Consider the following 17,952-nt stretch of genomic DNA (forward strand, 5'->3'; position numbering starts at 1 on the left):
TTGGAAGAATTCGTTGCCCACCATCTCGTGAGTTGCAATGGGGTACAAAAAATACCCATCCTCCCTTTAGCCAAACCATGTTATAATTGATTTATCTTAGAGAAATCGTCTCTAAAGGCTCAAGTACGTCCAATGCCACAGAATTAGTGATGTGACGAATTTACTCAGTTAAAAAATTGCTCTCCATATAAGAAGCATAAATAATCGTTTTAGATTCTTTTAGAAGTTTCTTTCTATACCTTCACCGGAGTCAACTGCATTACTTGTTCCCAGGGGATGTTTACAATCAAAAATTGCCATTAACCTTCCAAAGTACCGTTACCTAAAGACCGAGCTCAAACGCGCCCAACAGAATTTTTTCAAACCAAGCGCAAACACCTTTCATTCTCTTTTAAATCAATAAATTATACTGTATTCACTTAAGTTAGCTATTTCGATGTTCACTTTGTACCACTTATTATTTAACCAGAAAGTAACTGCTAAAATTACGTTACAAGAGAAAATTCCAAAGCTAACCATGTCAAGGAATCATTGCCTGTTACTTTTGGTAGTTAAACTAAACCTTTATTAATTTCATTGACTCTGACTAAATTTTCGAGTAAAGGTTTTCGTACAACTCCATACTTTTCTTGAACAAAGCATTTCTCCTAGAAGGAAACTAGTGTTTTTGCTATCATTTTCTTCTATCAAATAGTTTTATGCATGATAAGGTTTGAGTTATAGTATTATAGACATTATTGGGAAATCTCACCGGCGCGTCAGTATTCAAGAAGGTGATTTGATGAGGATGTCGACTAGCGATCGTCGGCATAGACATCCAGTCATACACCGGATACTGGTATTTGACTCCGACGAATTTCACTTCCGGGGAATAGTGACATGAAAGTGAGGCCCTTCAAAGAGATGCAAAGTTCTGTGAATTGGATATGAGCGGATGCAAGGTGGAGGACATTTACTGTTTTAACATAAGTATAACTATTGAAAGTTAAGCTTCAGTTGGAACATTTAGTTGCTGCCGTTAATACTTAGCATCGTAGAGGGCATCAAAAACCTAGATCGATAGTTGTAGAGTTAAGTTACATGGTTTTGCTCATTTGGCTGCTTCTTAGCTTGTATATTTTTCATTTTAAATTCTACTAAAGCCAAGTCAACTCGTTTGCAAGAACTTCATGCTTATAGTTATGTTTTGCCTGGAGTATTTTGGATTACTTTCTGAAGCATGTAGTCATACAGTCAAATTATTAGTTTCTAAATCGAGTTGATCAGTAACTTTTGAATTATGTCATGTTTGACAAATAAATTTGGATTTCCTTAGGAGTTAACCTTTTCTATAACAACAACCTGGAATGGGAACCCAGTCAAACACAGTCCTGTGGTGTTCAGGGTTGGTGCTGCAGATGATACCTCAGTCAGGGTTGATGTGAGTGGACCTTTGTTTAATGACCCTGGGCCCCCTCCAGTGGCCTCAGGAGGTGCTTGTCCAGAACTGTGGGAATATGAAGGTTGATAAGTATTACATTTTATATAGTTTGTCTGCAAATAAATTACCTCAGGATTTTCTCTGCTGCTTTAGCCCTATACCCCATACATTCCCAAGATCTGAATAAAAATAATATCAATTTTCTGCAATGTGTGCTTTAGTGTTAAATACTTTTTGCCATGTGATATTTTTGTTACTTCTCATTATCTTTCTGCTCAACTTTGTATTGGTATCCAAGGGAGACATAGTTCTTTTAACTCCTGGAAGGGGAATGGGCACATACCAGGAAGCATAGAAGAGCTAACATCAATGGTAAAACTACCAACTGGTTCCAGAAAGTAGTTCCCAATGTTGCAGTCTGGCCTTGTTCCTGTTTTTGAAAATTTCAAAAATTTCTTGTCAAAACTGTAAACAAAGTCAGGTTGAAGTCTCCTGCAAAGTGTTGTAAAGTGCATTGGAGCATAGTGGTATGGATTATGCATTATATAAAAAAATTATTCATAATGCCACATCATTAAAATCTACAGTGGAATTAAAAGTGACTTGCAAAATGCCATATTTTGAATGTGAGACAGACATTAATGAGTTAAATTTTCAAGTTCAAGATGCTTGCCTATATCAACATATCAAGGACCAACAAGGTTAAAGTACATTTTTGATGCATTTGTAATTCAGTTAGAGGCATATTTGATGAAGATAATTTGTGATTGATGTTGCTTAAATATTCTGTCACCTTTTTATTTTGATTCAGTGGCTGAGATTTTCTTCCTTGGAGATAAAGATAAATATTTGGAGGTTGAGTTATGCCCGTAAGTATTTAGACAGACTATAGCCTGCCAGAATTGCAGGCAAGCATGGGGGACTATTAATTACAGTTGGTTTTTAGTTTTGCATTTCAATGATTGAAACAATGGCATCAGAGTTCTTGACCAATCACAAGGCAGAGTAAAGGAGAAACAGCACAGTACCAGATAGCTTTTGACATTTGATAGAAAAAAAACAAAGGTATAAATGTATCTTAAATTATAAATGAGCAGTTATAAGAAAAGTGACTACAGGTACAATCAGATTGTTTTAAATCTGTCACTAGCAATGGCTAGTTTTCATGTTTGTCTTTTTTCATACTCATAGTCATGGCCAGCATCTGGTGCTTCTTCTGAATGGGACAAGAAACATGATGAAGGTACGACTGAACCTAAAATCTGAGACCAAATGAGGTAATTTGGTTTTATCAACTGAGTTGATGATGTAAATTGGCCACCATAAAGAGTTTCAAAGCTGACATTTTGAGCATCAATTACCCCTTTGTCAAAGCCGATGATGAAGGGCTAACACTCAAAATGTCAGCTTTGAAACTCTTTCTGGTGGCCAATTTACTTTATCAACTCAGTTAATGATACCAAATTACCTTGTTATACTCTCCTACCCATGCAGCATCATAGTTTCTTTTGAAACTTACCCCCTTGGGACAAAATATGCTGACTCATAATTTGAACATGGAAACTGAGGTAATATTTGGCTGGATGGGCCTCTTGGCTTGTGTTTCTTCTGTATTGCTGTACAAAAGTAAACAGGATTTTCCCTCACAAACTAAAAAATTTAAACTTGGTTTCCTCGTATTCACATGGCAAGTTATTTGTGGTGGATATAATGACATCAGCTAACAAATTAGTAACAGCCACTCTTTAGTTTGATTTAAAGATTTCATAATTTTTGAAATAGGATAAACTTGCCCTAAAGTATACAGCTAACACTGATGATGTGAATAAAACCTGGAAAGGAACTGCCATTATACCATTGGAGTACTTCCCTCCTGATGTGACAAAGATTAATGCATATGCTATCCATGGGTCAGGGGATGAGAGACAGTATGAGGCTCTTTATCCAGCTTCTGAGGAGTTTTACACACCTGACTTGTAAGTGAAACCACTTGATAAAATTATACTCACTGTGATTGATCAAAAGGAATGGAATGATGATGAAGTTTACTTCCTATGTTTGCCTGAAAATGAGGAAATGGGTGAGTGCTCCCACACGCTTCGGGCTACAGAAACCTGGGGCAGATCCTGCAATTTAGCAGAGTTCAAAATTACTTTTCAACCAACTCATGACTGCATGTAACCCATCCCCTCTCACCCACTTTGTGTGGTCACACACTGAAGTGAAGTAGTAATATGTGATCCTGTCATCGCCCAAATTTTAAAGGAGCATTTTAAAGATTAAAGTTATTTGACCTCTGTGTCTTTTCAGCCATCGCCTTCAGTTTTTCAAGGAGTTTGATTTCAAGGCATTGTTTCCTACATCCTGGATACAACCAGAATCCACACACTGGACTAATATTTGAAAATAGCTCTTTAATTATTAACAATTAGGGAAATATATAAATTTATCTTCTCTTTTAAATGTGAAGTAACATATTAAGAAAACTAAGTATATAAAATAATTTTTGAAGATTGAAAAACCTCGAATGATAATAATCAACAGTCTATTTGATCCATAAGGAAAACTTTTTTATCACTGTCCAGTTTTTGTTCAAATACAATAAAGCAGTGAGGAAACCAGCATTTTGTTATGTTAAACACAGCAAATACTCACCCAAATGTTTTGATTTTTTTTTCTAATTAAGCTTGAGATAACCAAACCACACCTGGTAATTTAAATTTTAAAAGGGGCGCTTAAAGTCCTTGAGAAGTCTCTGAATTTTATGTCTGACAAAGTGTACAAACCCCGTTTTACTTTAAGTTTAAGAAGAATTTCAATGTCAATTTTTCATAATGGGGTATTGTCTAAACCTGTCATCTAATTTACTGGTACTATTTTCCAAGAAAAGTTCACAGTGTATTTCCAACTCCAATTGATGTTAGGATCAAGTTGATTAATTGCCATAAGGAAGAGTATTACACCAGGGCCAAGTTCTTTACGAAGTGGAACTCTTTCAGATATTTTCATGTTGCTCAGCGACAGGTCAAGATCAATGGTGTATGTAACAAAACTACAATAATTTGCAGCTTCAAGTATTACACCACTTTTGTGTTCTCTCAAAAGTATGAAGAGACAGTTCTCGTGTATATTGTCAGCTGTTGTCGCTGAATTAAAAACATTACCATCATGTTGCCACATTGTAGTTGGTGGTTCCGTGGCTTTCATATAATTTCCATTCTCAGTGAATAGTCTGTTAGCAGTAGTACCTGACTCATGTAATGAAGGACCATTTTTACACACACACAGTCTTGGGTCCAGACCCTTATCTGCACAGGTCTGATAACTGCCATAACTGCTGACCCTTGTGAACTGAGTCAATTTCATGTCCATTACGACACTTCCACTTGTCACCTGAACTGTAACAGAGAAGATTTCTTGATTCTGGACATAAATATCTAAAGTCACAGTAAGCACTTCACCTATCCACTTTTCTCTAATGTTATCAAAGCGTTCTCCTCTGAGCCGTTCACAGGATTGAAAGCTAGAGAGTGGCCTTTTTGCTTGGAAGTTTTCAAGGAACTGGGTTTGTATGTTGTTATTGAGCTGACCTAAAGCAAACTCAGCTATGATGAAGTGAAATGAGTTTGTGTTGACTTTTGTCATCCATCCTTGGCAGATGCAAAGTGTAGATATAAGAAGGCCAAGGTCATCACAAGTGCGGTTACTTAAGACTGGCTGAAGAAGACCAAGATTCTGCGGCAACCGTTCATTGCCAAACTCTGCTGCAATTGCCATAAGTGTGTGATGCAAATCGACAATGCTTACCAATCTGCCTTGATTTTGTTTCAGTATCCTTATTTTGTTTTTCCGTAGCAAGTTTTGAACCCTCTTTGGTATTATCATAAACAGGTGTGGTTGAAAAACTTCAAACCGCCCCTCCATTGTTCTTGGGTATGATCCATAATTGTTACCATGGTCTGAGAGTACTATGCTCAAAGTATTTGGATCAGAAGCTAACATATTAACAAAATTGGATAATGCTGAATCAAAAGTCTGAATCCTACATCCACTTTCCTCATGGCCTACATTTAGCATTGAAAAGGCAAACAGTGGTTTCTTTTCTGAATCCATATGTCCTTCTTTGATACTGTGTTCTAAATGTTCCAAAAACAAGGCATGGTAGTGCTTTCCTCCATAACACAAATTAGAAGGGCCGTGAAAAATGTCTGAAACTCCAAAACGTCTTAAAACTTCACAACTTGAGTGTGTTATTCCTGTAAAATCAATTGAGTTATTTTGTAGAACCCTGGCCAAGTTATGCCATACTCTGCTTAAGGTTAAACTTTTGTTCATAACTTTTAGGTTCCTCACCAGGCCCCACTCGTGAGCCCAACACATATCCTCTTGCCACATTGTCTGATATCCCAGTGATTTAAATTTTCCAAACATAACACCTGCTTTCACAGGAACTGGGTTTATAAACTCCTTTACATCACTAAGTTCCCCAGAAAATAAGGCATTAATACTTTCAAACGTCCTTTGCTTAATGGCGTGAAAAAGCTCAAAATCTAGCACCAGTGATGAAGAATTCGAATTAATGCTTCGAAAAGCTTTAACAGTTTGAGGCAGTGAGCGATAGAAATGAGGTCTAGACACAGAGTCGATGAGAATGATGTTTACATTGATGAGTTTTTTGTTAGTCTCCCGTCGCGGTTTCTCGGCTGAAACACTTCTAGACGGAAGAATAAAAAGCTGGGTCTTGGCTGTGGGATTCCAGAATTCATCGCACCTCAGAAAAGCAAACGGGAAATAAGCATTTGTTGGTGTCGATTGAACATAATTGTTCAGTGTTTTCTCCACATCTTGAAGGAAAGAAAAATGTTTCCAGCTGAGAGATCCGTCCTCTGGATTAACGAAGCCCACAGAGATAATATCTGAAGACCCACAAGAGGTTATGTGACACTCGATTTTGGGAAGTCCCCAAACTGTTTTCTCAATTTTGCACAAATCCATCTGGGTGCTGTTGCAAGTCTGGTTTCTAGGATCCGTCGTGAAAAATGACTTTGCCAGGGCACACGCTTCTTGTCTCACTTTTGGTAAGCGACAAGACGAGGAAAAAGTTAAGGACGACACTTCTTGAACTGAAAGCGATGGACAAGCAGAATATGTCTTGTTGCTTGTAAGTTTCACTTGCTTCAGTTGGTAACGCAATTTTTTCTGCCATTCTAGGAGGGAATTCCATTTTCGACGCGACTCTGATTGTTGTGCTAGATGGTCAGATCCTTCCAGGAATAAAAATTGATAAATCAGAACTGTAGCGATCACGAATGCCAGCGAAAGGAAGAAAAAAAGTAACGACCTTTTTGCGTGACGAAATGTACAGAAAAACACAGCTGGGGGAAAACAAGGACGAAACATGAGGAAGGAACAACAAGGCATTAGACTGTTCTCGACATCAGTGATGAGAATTAACAGCTACGCCTGAAATGAGCTCAAAATAATAGACAATACACCTGTCCTTGAAAAGAAACCACACAATATACAGAAAACAATCGTCACTTTAAAACAAGATCATACGAGTCTGCACGTTTGCCATCATGAAAGTGAAGTGAGCCCGCGAAATTTACCGCATGTTAGTTCAATTCGTCATGGCGGAATATATGGAACGTGGTGAGGAATATCAAAGAAAGATTTCCACTGAATCAAACTCCAGAGCGCACCGAAAATGCAAAGAGAAACTTGACAGATCCTGTCGAGAATGTAAGTAGCTAGAATAGGCTAGGCATATCACTGTGGGGTGAATGAATAACGCCAATACATGTGAGGTGTGATTGCATCACATCACCGGCTCGTGACATAAAATCATAGTACGATTGATCGTGGCTTGAAACGTTGTTATCATTTTTCAGCGCCATATGTGAAGTTTATGTTAAAGGCCATGAGTAACCTAGGGTGGTGAGTAACGAAACTTTCTATTATTTAACAATCTCCTTTTTGTTTACCCTCGATTCGTGTTGCAGATTGTATATCTTACCTCACCTAGCTCAGCCATGACTATTGAGCGTCAGGTGGTTTTTAGCCGACTAGGGTTTCTTCTACTAGGTGGTGTCCCAGCAAAAGGTCACTGTTAGACCAAAAAAAAAAAAGGCAAATAGTGCCAAACTGTCGCAATCAGTGACTAATACTCCACTAATTTGAGAGTCTAGGGAATAATTATCAGGATTTTCTGCGACCATACATATTCAAGCTAAAAAATTAGATATATATTTTTGTGCCATGTAAATTGCTGGACTGTTGTTACAACTAATAATAGTGTGTTGGAACCTTTGAGGGACTGAGCTTTAGTGGGGTGAAGAGTGGGTATTGTGCCCCTCTTATATATGTCCTCAAACTTTCTTTGTCATTTACTTACAACTTAAATATAGTGAAGTGGATCCAGAAAGACATATGGTATGTGAACCATGTGACCCAAAGCTGATTGGAGGATTTGATCATGATACAAAGGAGGTAAGCTTGGAGCTCTGGTGTAGTCCTTAAACCATTTTCAACCTAACATAAGTATACATATTCTCCATACTGTTCTCTATACATTCCCTAAGGTGCTGACAAGGAGAATTTGTTTAACAATCAAGAGCTTCTATAGCTGGTGATCATTTCTTTTATCCTTGTGACTGTCATGTTTGATTCAGGGGTGATACTGTAAGGAGAAACTTGATGCTGGTCACTCGCAGAGGTCAAAGGATTGTAAGCTTAATGATGTTCAGGTCTTTCAATTTTATTGCTTAATTTCTTCCAGATGTTTTTATGCGAGAACACAATCTACACTCAAAAAGCAATGGACACCGTTCTCACTCATGAGCTGATCCATGCATTTGACAACTGCAGAGTCAAATACAATCCAGACAATGTGCGGCATTTAGCTTGTACTGAGGTATTCCAATCATGTGCTTTATATTAACTTATAGATTTCCAGTCATTTTGTTTTCATAACAGACTCACTAAGTTGTTGGGAAAATATTGACGACAGTTATTCAGTTTAAGTACTTGAATAACACAGGAGAGAGAGCCATCAACCTACACCAATGTGGCTCAAGTTGTGGTTCAACAGAGCTGGTGTGACATGTAGGGTCTCTTGTTGGTTCTCTAAAGAAGGGGCAACGATATCCATACAATATCAAACAGACTAGTGATGAGAATAAATATGTCACTTATGGATTATTTCTTGATCCAATACCAAATTCTCTGAACTAACATCATAAGGAGTGTGTGGGGGGAAGGATCTCTGACGATGAAATATTATGGCATTTTTAAAAATATTTTTGTTCATATTAGTCATTTAGTATGATTTGACACTTTGTCTGGACTCTTTCCTTTTTTTAAGATTCGGGCAGCAAACCTTAGTGGAGATTGCTTTTTCTCAAGGGAGGCATTTGGACGATTCAAATTCAGATGGAAAGCTCATCAGCAGGTATCTTAATGCTGCCTTGTAGTACTTTGTTAATTTTTTGGTATTTCTTTCAGAGAGAAAGTTTGCCACTGGATATATTAATTAAATTGCATTAAGATTTTATGCTATCCCAGGATTTTCTTTGCCTTTGTCTTTGGGTATGCTAACATATCCATAATGGAGAGAGTTCCCAATGGAATGGGAACACACTCACTTTATCCTAAATTTTGGAATGTTTCTCTTCTTAGATTGATGCTGAGCTATGTTCTTGAAAATTAAAATGAAAAGTAGCAAATAAAAGAGCAAACTGTATTTGAACACTTTTGAAGCTTATTTTTGAAACAGCATACTAAACCTCAACAAAAGGCAGAGATAACACTGCAGGATTATTTAAAATAAAAATATAATGCAGTAGTATTTTTAAGTAACCAGAAAATTTAGTTGCAGAATTCTGCATTGTAGCCAGAAAATTCATCAGTATCCTGTGGGATCAATAAGGCAAAATAACCACCTTAACCCCTACCCTTAATTTAAAATGATACCATTCAATTGTAGTTGTTTTTATTATTTTCTTTTTTTGGCAGGAGTGTGTCAAAGAACGTGCAGTAAAATCTATGTTATGTGTTAGAGACATGTCCAAAGAGGAAGCTCAGGAAGTTGTAGAGAGTGTTTTTGATGCATGTTTCCATGATACAGAACCATTTGAGAGAATTCCTCCCTGACTGGTGCACAGCTTCAGAATAATAATATCCATGGACAAAAACAAGAACTAAATTTATTTCTAATGATGGAAAAGACACATGCATGTGAATTTCAGAAGGAAACTTCATATTTTGTAAATGTTGAACTTTTTGAGACTGTCTTTAAAGAGATTAAACCCCACAAAACATCAGCATAGTATACCATTTCATGGAAGAGGGATAAAAAGAGGCTACCTTTCAGTCCAGGATTACCACTAAGTGCTCAATGACAACTGGTGCCTGAAGTCTGGATAACAAGTTATAAACTAAGCAATCTCTTTTAATACCGCCCCAAAACTAAGTATAACTAAGTCAAGGAAAAATACTCAAAAGCCTTGCCTTCAATGTTACATTCACAGTGGTTTTGACAATTAAGACTCAAGACAAAAAGCCAAGGAGGAGGGTACAGTGCATCTGCACCCCCCCCCACCCCCTTAAGGGAATGGCAAAGTGGCACGACTTATGTTCCTTTAAGTAATGAGGATACTTACTGTATCAAGTTATGTCAGAGCCAAACAAACAACACGAGTCAACATTTTATTGCAAAGCTAGACATCTGCTAGCAGTTTTTTTTTCCTTTCCTTTTTTTCAAATGGAGCAACAGCTTTTGAGAAGTAGAGACTGGGATGGGGTAGAGTGTGTCTAGACCCAGCCCCTTCTCATCCTGACCATGATCATGATACATTCACTTTCCTTCTAGACACTGCTACAAAATCCAGACAATAATATGTAAGAGTGCAAATGAAAAATCAGGTGTGGTCACTAGATCTTTGTTAAATTTATTTATTTGTTCTCAACACTGAAATTGGTCTGATAACATGCAAATTAAATGGAATGTTATTCAACAGCTTGAATCCTGCAATAAATAAATATCCTGTGGTTCAGTGCCACTGTTGATCAAACAATGTGTTCCACTGGTTCTTAAATTTGCAGACTTCAAGCATGGACTCCATTCTGCACTGTTCTCTGCAGGGGTATTACACAAACACAGTTTTTTGCCTTTTTCAGTCTCCACCATCGACCCAGCCTGTGTTCTTGTCCAATGCCAGCTATCAAATTATTTCCATCGTTGGAAAAAGCTAAGGCATTTACAAAGCCAACCTGACAAAAAAATTATTAATAACTACAATAAAAAAACCTGTCAATCCCTGATAATAAAAGAACTTATTCAAAAATTCATGTAAGTCTCGTGAGCATGAAAGGAATTCCTTTTACTCCCACCAATGACCAAGGCATAATTTCTCCTCACAGTATAAGCTAGAGATAAATGGAAATTTGTTACGGATGCGCCGGATATCTTTGGATTATTTTTGTCACCATCAAGGTTTTGTTTTCACGCATGCCGATAACAATTTGTTCGTCATGCAACTAACTACTAGTGAAATAAACTCAAGTCAGCATCATGTTTTCGTGCCGCTCCGTGGCACTCTTAATACAATAGAATTCACTTGAGAGGGGAAACACATGTAGGTGAGAAGTTTTTTCAATTCAACCAGTAGATTTTTAAATTGTCACATAACCCACACCTCCTGATTGCCTGCAGTGGCGCACGTTTAATGCAAAATCAACAGATTACCTGCGGGTAAACGGCCGGAAATTACGGTAATCAGGATATCATCATTTGATCCAATACTAAATTCTCAGAACCAATGTTGTAAGCATTGTATGGTATACAGAATGCAGAATAACTAAAGAGATCTTGGGAGTAAGGGGGTCAAGAGGCATGCCTTTTTTCTTTCTGTGGCCTCTAATGGAACAAGGACAATCTTAAACATCTGAAAGTAAGATTCTCATGCTACATGGTGCTATTATGTGGTTTCCCCTTGAGACACCAGTAGTTTTGCACATTTCAGGAAAAAGATAAAATATTTTGACATGCTTACCATTGATACAGAGAAGAGCTGCTTAAGACTTCTGAATCCATCACCACATTCCCAGAGTTTGATACATGAATCACAAGAACCTGCTGGCAAAAGTTTCCAGAGACATCACTTCTGATGTACTACCTATCTTTGTCTCAAAATTCAAGTTTTTATACCATCATCAACCAAACAGTTTTGACAAAAATCTCAGTGCAAGTCATATTTAGGATGAATGAAAATGACAGTGTGAATGACTTATCCCAAAAGTTCTCCTAAAGGAAAGTGTTACCTGAAACCAAGAGATCTGTACTTCGTAGTGATGCAATTGATGTTATCCAACTTTCATCTGGAATACTGTCATCTGAACTGCCATCTGGTTTACTATGAGCATTTAGTATTGTGCATAATGGCTTTTTCTTTGAAACACTCCATAGGGACAGTGAGCTGTTGGCAAAATGAAATTAATGGGATAAGAAACTAAATGAAATTTTAAAAAAAAGAGTATTCAGGAATTTCAAAATTAAAAATGCAGAAACTAATGAGACTCATGGTGCCTAGACTTCTCAACTTAAGTTTTATAAATTTTTATTTTCAAATGATTATTGTTTCATTTACTGTAGATGCTAAAAGAACACAGCTCAGAGAAATAATTTATATTTACATGAAATGAGACAAAGAAGAAGGCCAGGTACTTCATACTTGCCTATTGTCTGCAGCAGAAACCATATGCTCATCATTTATCAACTGTACACAATCAAGGGACCCTCTGTAAATGAGAAGGGAGAATGAACACTATTAAAAAATTAAAAGGTCACAATTTCACAGTCTGAAGGAGCTGATCTTCACAGGACAATTTTTTTGGCACAATTTTATGAAAATCCTTAAAATGTTCACGTTGTTACAAAACTGGGGTGTAATCTAATACGGAGATCTTTGCAAGCTGAGGGAAATCTGATTTGGATTTGATGAAAAGGGTATCTGGTCTAATAAAAACAAACATAAGTACTTTGTTTTGGTCCTACACAGTTAATTTTTAGAATTTTGTGCTTTGCATTACAATTCATGAGAGGTCAACATAACTCTTAACTTACATATTTCCTGGTGCATTGAAAACTAGTTGTGATTCTTCCACAACTTTCCAGACACGAAGACTTCTGTCTCTGCCTCCTGCACTCACAGCTCTGTCCCGTGTCAAGCTGTCAATAGCTGTTACACCATCTTCATGTCCAAAGCTAGTAGTCGTAAAAAGCATAAGATAATTCAATAAGAATGGAGAAAAAAATGCCATCTACTAAAACAACTAAAACTCACAGAGTTTCTACATAGGCCATCTCATCCAAATTCCAGATTTTTGCTGTGCGATCATGGGAGCAACTAAACAGCTGATGGGTTCCTCGCCTAAAGGCTAAACCCTGTGAAAAAGAGAGAGGAAACATGAAACAGTTTAATCCAGAGCCAAGTTTTGTAAAAGGGACAGTGTTTCAAACAATAATAAGTTAGACTCACTGAGACAGCATCCTTGTGACCTTTGAATGTATGAACATGCTGAAGTGAATCAGGATCCCAGATGTGAATTATTTTATCTCGACCTCCACTAGCCTGGGAGAAATAAAGTCCAAAAACAGTAGTTTGGCCATGAGAATTTCCATACCACCTGTACACCTGTAAGTTCAACAGCCAAAATAGAGCTGTTTTCGTGCTTTGAGTAACACAGACCTTCTTGTACCTCTTTGGTCATTCTTCCTATTATCAATTTTTTTAGTACTTTTATTTTATCTGAGTTGATTTTACATGTTGCCAAAAGCAGCTTAGAGTATTACTCTGTCAAACCATAAATAAGAAGCTTTGCAGCCTATATTTCAACAAACTGCTTTTATAATCAAAAATGAAATACCAGAAACAGTTGACCTTTAAGTTTACAATGTCATTATTTTACACCCAGATGGTTTCCCTCACCAGAAACTTTCCATCAGAAGTAACAGCAAGACAGAGAACATGTCCTTTGTGGCCTTTGCTTCCTTCACTGGCCTTGTGACAACCTAGGATCTTACCCTCCTTCAGGCCTGTTTCTATATTCCCTACAAACAAATTAACCGTCTCAGAAACATCTTTTAATTTTCATTTCCATAACCATAGTAGGGGAAATGAGCAAGGGAAGAATAGGGGGTGGAGTCCACGAGAAGAGGATATATGAAGAGATTCCTAATCCAAGAGAAAGGAGGAGAGAAAGTGAATTGTAAAAGAAAAGAAGAAATAAGAAAAAAAAAGAAAAGCTATGCTTCATTATGGGATAAAGGAACTAAAACAGGTAACTAGCAGTGAAAGCAGAGAGAGAGAGAGGTCTTTGAGGCAGATTCCTAATCTGTTCATAAATAATAGTACCTGTGTGAAATTACTTTTTTGTTTTGTTTGGAGACAAAGTATGCACAGTGTATGTTGTGGAATTCAAACTATAAACTAAGTAGCTGTCTATACATGTCACTGTTTAATGCTGATAAAAAGAACGTGAATGTGTATAGGTCGGCTTAGTAAAAAAGAACAAAAGGAGTAAATTTCTAAGAAATTGTGGTGCTGCATCAGTAGGAGAGTAGAACAGGGTAATTTAGTATTATCAACTGAGTTGTTAATGTAAATTGGCCACTGTAAAGAGTTTTGAAGTTGACATTTCAAGTATTAACCCTTCATCAGAGCATTATCAACTCAGTTGATAATACTAAATTACCCTGTTAAATCAAAAAAACATTTTCTTACATTTGATAATTGAGCAGTCTTTTGAAGCAGAAAAGACAAACTTGTCATCTGGTGACACACAGAGACAGGTGACTGATAACTGATGACCTTTAAGAACTCTGATAGCAGCAGGGGAGGGTTGAGTGTACTAAGGAAAAAAAATACAAATTTACAAGCTACAGTTTCCATCCATGACAATCATTCTACAAAGAGAAACACCCCATAAGCCATATTCTTTGCCTAATATCATTGTTTTTTCTGTACACTGCAATTGTTTACAGGTCAGTTCTGACTGTAAACCAGAGCAGTCCTGGATTCCTTTCAAGAAAAAACTCAAAATTGTTCTTTGCTAAACACACATTCAAACCACCCCAATCAATACAACATATCACATATTACAAGTTGAGTTAAATGTTTTGTAAATAGCCAGATAATTAACTTGTTGTCCTCTAAGGTTTGCTCCAGCAAATAAAAAATGAGTGAATTTTACAGTGGAAGGACTTGTCTAACAATTTTATACCTGTGAGGCCACTCTTTTCTGAAACCTGCCTGTTTGCTCAAGCTGCAAGAAAAATCAAAGAATTACAGTTGGAGGGTGAAATTTTCAGCTGTCAAAACTATACCTTTATCAAGTAATATGTCTGAAAACAGTTCTGAATCATGAAAGGTGCCCAATCTATTATAACTGAAAAAGAGATATATTATTATTATTATTATTATTATTATACATACAACATCCTGTTTCAGTCTGTGAGCTATAGCATCATGGTCTATGTCATCTGACTCTTTCTTTTCTTGTTCTGAAAAAAATTAACACATGAACATCAAAAATTTCAGTGCAAAGAATTAGACCCTGCATATTAAAATAAGCAGTGCAGAATAATTATCCAGGTGGATGTAAAACTCAAAAGTATGTTAATTTTTTTTCTTTCTCTGATGTTGATGCTCTCAACTCTAACTTTTGAAACCTTGGCATTGAAAACAGTACTTACTCTCACCCAAGGATTCATCCCATATCTTATCATGCAGTTTGGTTATCTGGATGACAATAGTCCTGAAAATAACTTCTGTCTTAGATAACCACTGGTACCTTGACAACCAAACCAGTAGTCATAGACAGAGTCAAGAAGATGAGTTGTTTGTCAGTTGAGTGCTTTTAGCCTGGTTCATGAAAACTGATTGGCCAGTTTGCCTTTGCGATATTGCTTGACATGTCACTCCAGTAGCCTGCATCAATTGTGACTGGTCAATTTTAATCCTTTGGATAGGTGACCATGCATTGTTCTGCTAAGTTTATTAAAAAAAGGCCCTTTGAGTTTCATTGGAGACTGGCTGCTCATCTCAGTACAAGCAATTAAAACAATTTTAAGAATGGTTTCAACAACAAAGCAAATTTACCACAGAATTTGAAAGCAACTGAGCAATTCTACTAATAAACTTATCTGCCTCAGGCTTGGTGAGTATTGTTCAATAATCCCCTAAGCATTATTCAACAATATTCACTTTGCCTTCCAGGAATAATTGTTAAATATACAGAAGAAAATACTGTACAAAAAGATCTGCAGGTTAAAATGCAGTGAAACGCAAAGTTAAGTTCAGGATTCTGGTATCAATTCTGGTAGCTGAATGTTTTATTGATTTATAATTAACTCTTTAAATCCCAAGATTTCATTAGTAATTCTCCTTACTGTCTGCCATACAATTTTGTGATGTTTGTTAGGAGAATTTTGAATTAGATCAACCAATAATCCCCTAATTGATATTTTTCTTTATTCTTATTACTTGTTTGCTTGATATAGTACTGATAGTGTAAGGAGAAATTCTGTCTAGGTCATTAGTGGGACTTAAAGGGTTAAGCTGAAATTCTTGATGGGTAATTACTTATAGCAAGAGCAATCACCTTCTTTTTCTAATTGTGCAAGGTACTGCTTTGCAAGGCGAAGTCGTTTTTCTTGTGCTGTCTCATGATCACTACTCTCTTCTTCTCCAGGTATGTCTTCCTCTTTGTCACTAAAAGAAAGATTAAAATCAACTCATAATAGAGAAATGTGATCATCTAACCAAACTAAACTAAAATTTTAAGCCATTTGAAAATTGTCCAGCCCAAAACAAGAAGTTAAATTCATATAGAACAAAAAATGGCTCCTCCACGGCTAAAAAATTAAGGGGTTGATAAAATCTACAATCTTGGGAATAATTGTAAGCTTTCCTCAACCTGTTACAAACTGACATCAGTATGCTTATTCTCCATACTGTTCTCTATACATTTCCTCAAGGGCTGACAAGAAGAATTTGTATAACGATCAAGAGCTTCTTTAATACGTTAGTGATCATTTTTTTTTTATTCTCTCGACCTTAATGTGTGATTCAGGGGTAATAATGTAAAGAAAATTTAGATGCTAATCACTCTAAAGGGTTAAAAGGTTAAGCCTTTTCATGTTCTTACGATAATATAAATCCATGATCAATCGTTCGAACACAGCTGCACAATTTCTCAGTACCTGTCTAGTAAATGACTCACTCGATAGCGTTTTCAGAACGATCATACCTTGGAACATCTGAATCGCTCCCGAATTCATCTTCATCTATATTTTCCGCTTTTGATAGAGACTGTTTACCCCTTTGTTTCTTATTTCTGAACCCAGAAATCTGTGAAATACAGTAAAATGTTTGTGAACGATAGAAACCACGTGAGTATTATGTTTAACCACTGAAACTCAATCGAAAGATCAGATTCACTCCAAAATGCGACCAAAGCCAAAAAATTACTTCAAAATTGACTCTTTTACCATAAATTTCCTTACCTGAGACGATTTAGCTTGTCTTTTCCTAGGTTTTGATGCAGAACCTTTGCTATCAGACAAGAAAAACCCCGACATCTTGTTTTTACGGCTGCGACTGGACTGGGTTCGAGTAAAGAGTATAGATTCTCTAATTGGTCAGTTTTCTTGGACCAGTTCACAAGGTACTTTCTACATATCATGCACACCACCTTTTGGTGCTTCAGCCACTGCTTTTAGACATTAGGGAACTAGCCGAAGTTATCGGCGAACTGATCTCAGTACCTAGTAAACCAACCTGGGTTGTTAGCGAAACAACAAACCACGCGAGGAAACCTGCCTAGGACGTTAGGGAAGCAACAAAAGAGGTTTGGGAACTTGCCTAAGGCGTTAGCCAACATAAGACGTGGGCAAGCGAACCCCAAACCTCACTGAGCCGTACTAAGTCGAAAGCGACTAGGCGGTAGCGAATCAACATGAGACGTCAACGAGCCAAACTGAGACATGAACGAGGTAACGTACGACGTAGAAAACTAACCCACCAGAAAGAGCGAAACTAGGGCTCAGTGTAAACCGTTTCGCCCAATAGCTATCATACAAACACTATCTTTAACTGACAGTCAACAAAATTTCTTGCGGGGTAAGATGTCGAAAAATTCAGCGGTGTAGCTCGAAATGTGGCAAGCAGCATGCAGGAAAAAAACATACAGTCTTAAAGAATATAGCCGTTTCGTGTGGTTAATCGGTGAGTAGCTTTTCTAGAAAAAGGGGGCCAGGACAACAAATGATTTGCGGCTCTTTTTCTCTGGTAAGGGTTGGAGGGTCTCCGTTCACGCGCTAACGCCCTAACATCAGTATGGCGTACTGACACGGAATATTCGTTTAACAGTAGCAAGTTTTTTAAGCTGGTGATCATTTCCTTTATTCTCAAAACCTCAATATTTGATTCACGAGTTGTAATGTAAGAAAAAATTAGACAGCTTGTCACTCT

The 17,952-nt window shown here is 37.0% G+C and overlaps 4 protein-coding genes across 5 annotated transcripts; 2 read left to right on the forward strand and 2 right to left on the reverse strand.

Moving 5' to 3' along the window:
• Positions 1–824: 824 nt before the first annotated feature.
• On the forward strand, positions 825–4,597 carry LOC113666338 (UPF0462 protein C4orf33 homolog). Its single transcript, XM_027182114.2, has 6 exons — positions 825–941; positions 1,316–1,502; positions 2,232–2,289; positions 2,612–2,663; positions 3,203–3,396; positions 3,731–4,597. Exons 1-6 carry the CDS (start codon positions 927–929, stop codon positions 3,822–3,824), a joined length of 600 nt encoding a protein of 199 aa, XP_027037915.1. The 5' UTR covers positions 825–926; the 3' UTR covers positions 3,825–4,597.
• Positions 3,815–6,841, reverse strand: LOC113666336 (uncharacterized). Its single transcript, XM_027182112.2, has one exon. The coding sequence runs from the start codon at positions 6,839–6,841 to the stop codon at positions 4,280–4,282; it is 2,562 nt and encodes an 853-aa protein (XP_027037913.2). The 3' UTR covers positions 3,815–4,279.
• Positions 6,842–6,995: 154 nt separating this feature from the next.
• On the forward strand, positions 6,996–10,491 carry LOC113666337 (mitochondrial inner membrane protease ATP23 homolog). Its single transcript, XM_027182113.2, has 6 exons — positions 6,996–7,162; positions 7,312–7,357; positions 7,828–7,909; positions 8,199–8,333; positions 8,784–8,870; positions 9,434–10,491. Exons 1-6 carry the CDS (start codon positions 7,033–7,035, stop codon positions 9,569–9,571), a joined length of 618 nt encoding a protein of 205 aa, XP_027037914.2. The 5' UTR covers positions 6,996–7,032; the 3' UTR covers positions 9,572–10,491.
• LOC113666331 (U3 small nucleolar RNA-interacting protein 2) lies at positions 10,359–17,109 on the reverse strand. 2 transcript variants are annotated; one of them, XM_089190817.1, is made up of 14 exons: positions 16,986–17,109; positions 16,730–16,830; positions 16,082–16,191; positions 14,914–14,981; positions 14,702–14,743; positions 14,203–14,329; positions 13,408–13,529; positions 12,958–13,050; positions 12,763–12,863; positions 12,543–12,683; positions 12,155–12,217; positions 11,741–11,895; positions 11,473–11,552; positions 10,359–10,690 (listed from the first exon to the last, which is right to left on the reverse strand). In XM_089190817.1, exons 1-14 carry the CDS (start codon positions 17,058–17,060, stop codon positions 10,526–10,528), a joined length of 1,443 nt encoding a protein of 480 aa, XP_089046943.1. In that variant the 5' UTR covers positions 17,061–17,109; the 3' UTR covers positions 10,359–10,525. The 2 variants fall into 2 exon arrangements, with proteins under 2 accessions (XP_089046943.1, XP_089046942.1); XM_089190816.1 differs by having other exon boundaries at positions 11,473–11,555.
• Between the last annotated feature and the right edge of the window lie 843 nt (positions 17,110–17,952).

The sequence above is a fragment of the Pocillopora damicornis genome, chromosome 13, assembly GCF_964200805.1.
Source record: "Pocillopora damicornis chromosome 13, jaPocDami1.2, whole genome shotgun sequence".
NCBI lineage: Eukaryota > Metazoa > Cnidaria > Anthozoa > Scleractinia > Pocilloporidae > Pocillopora > Pocillopora damicornis.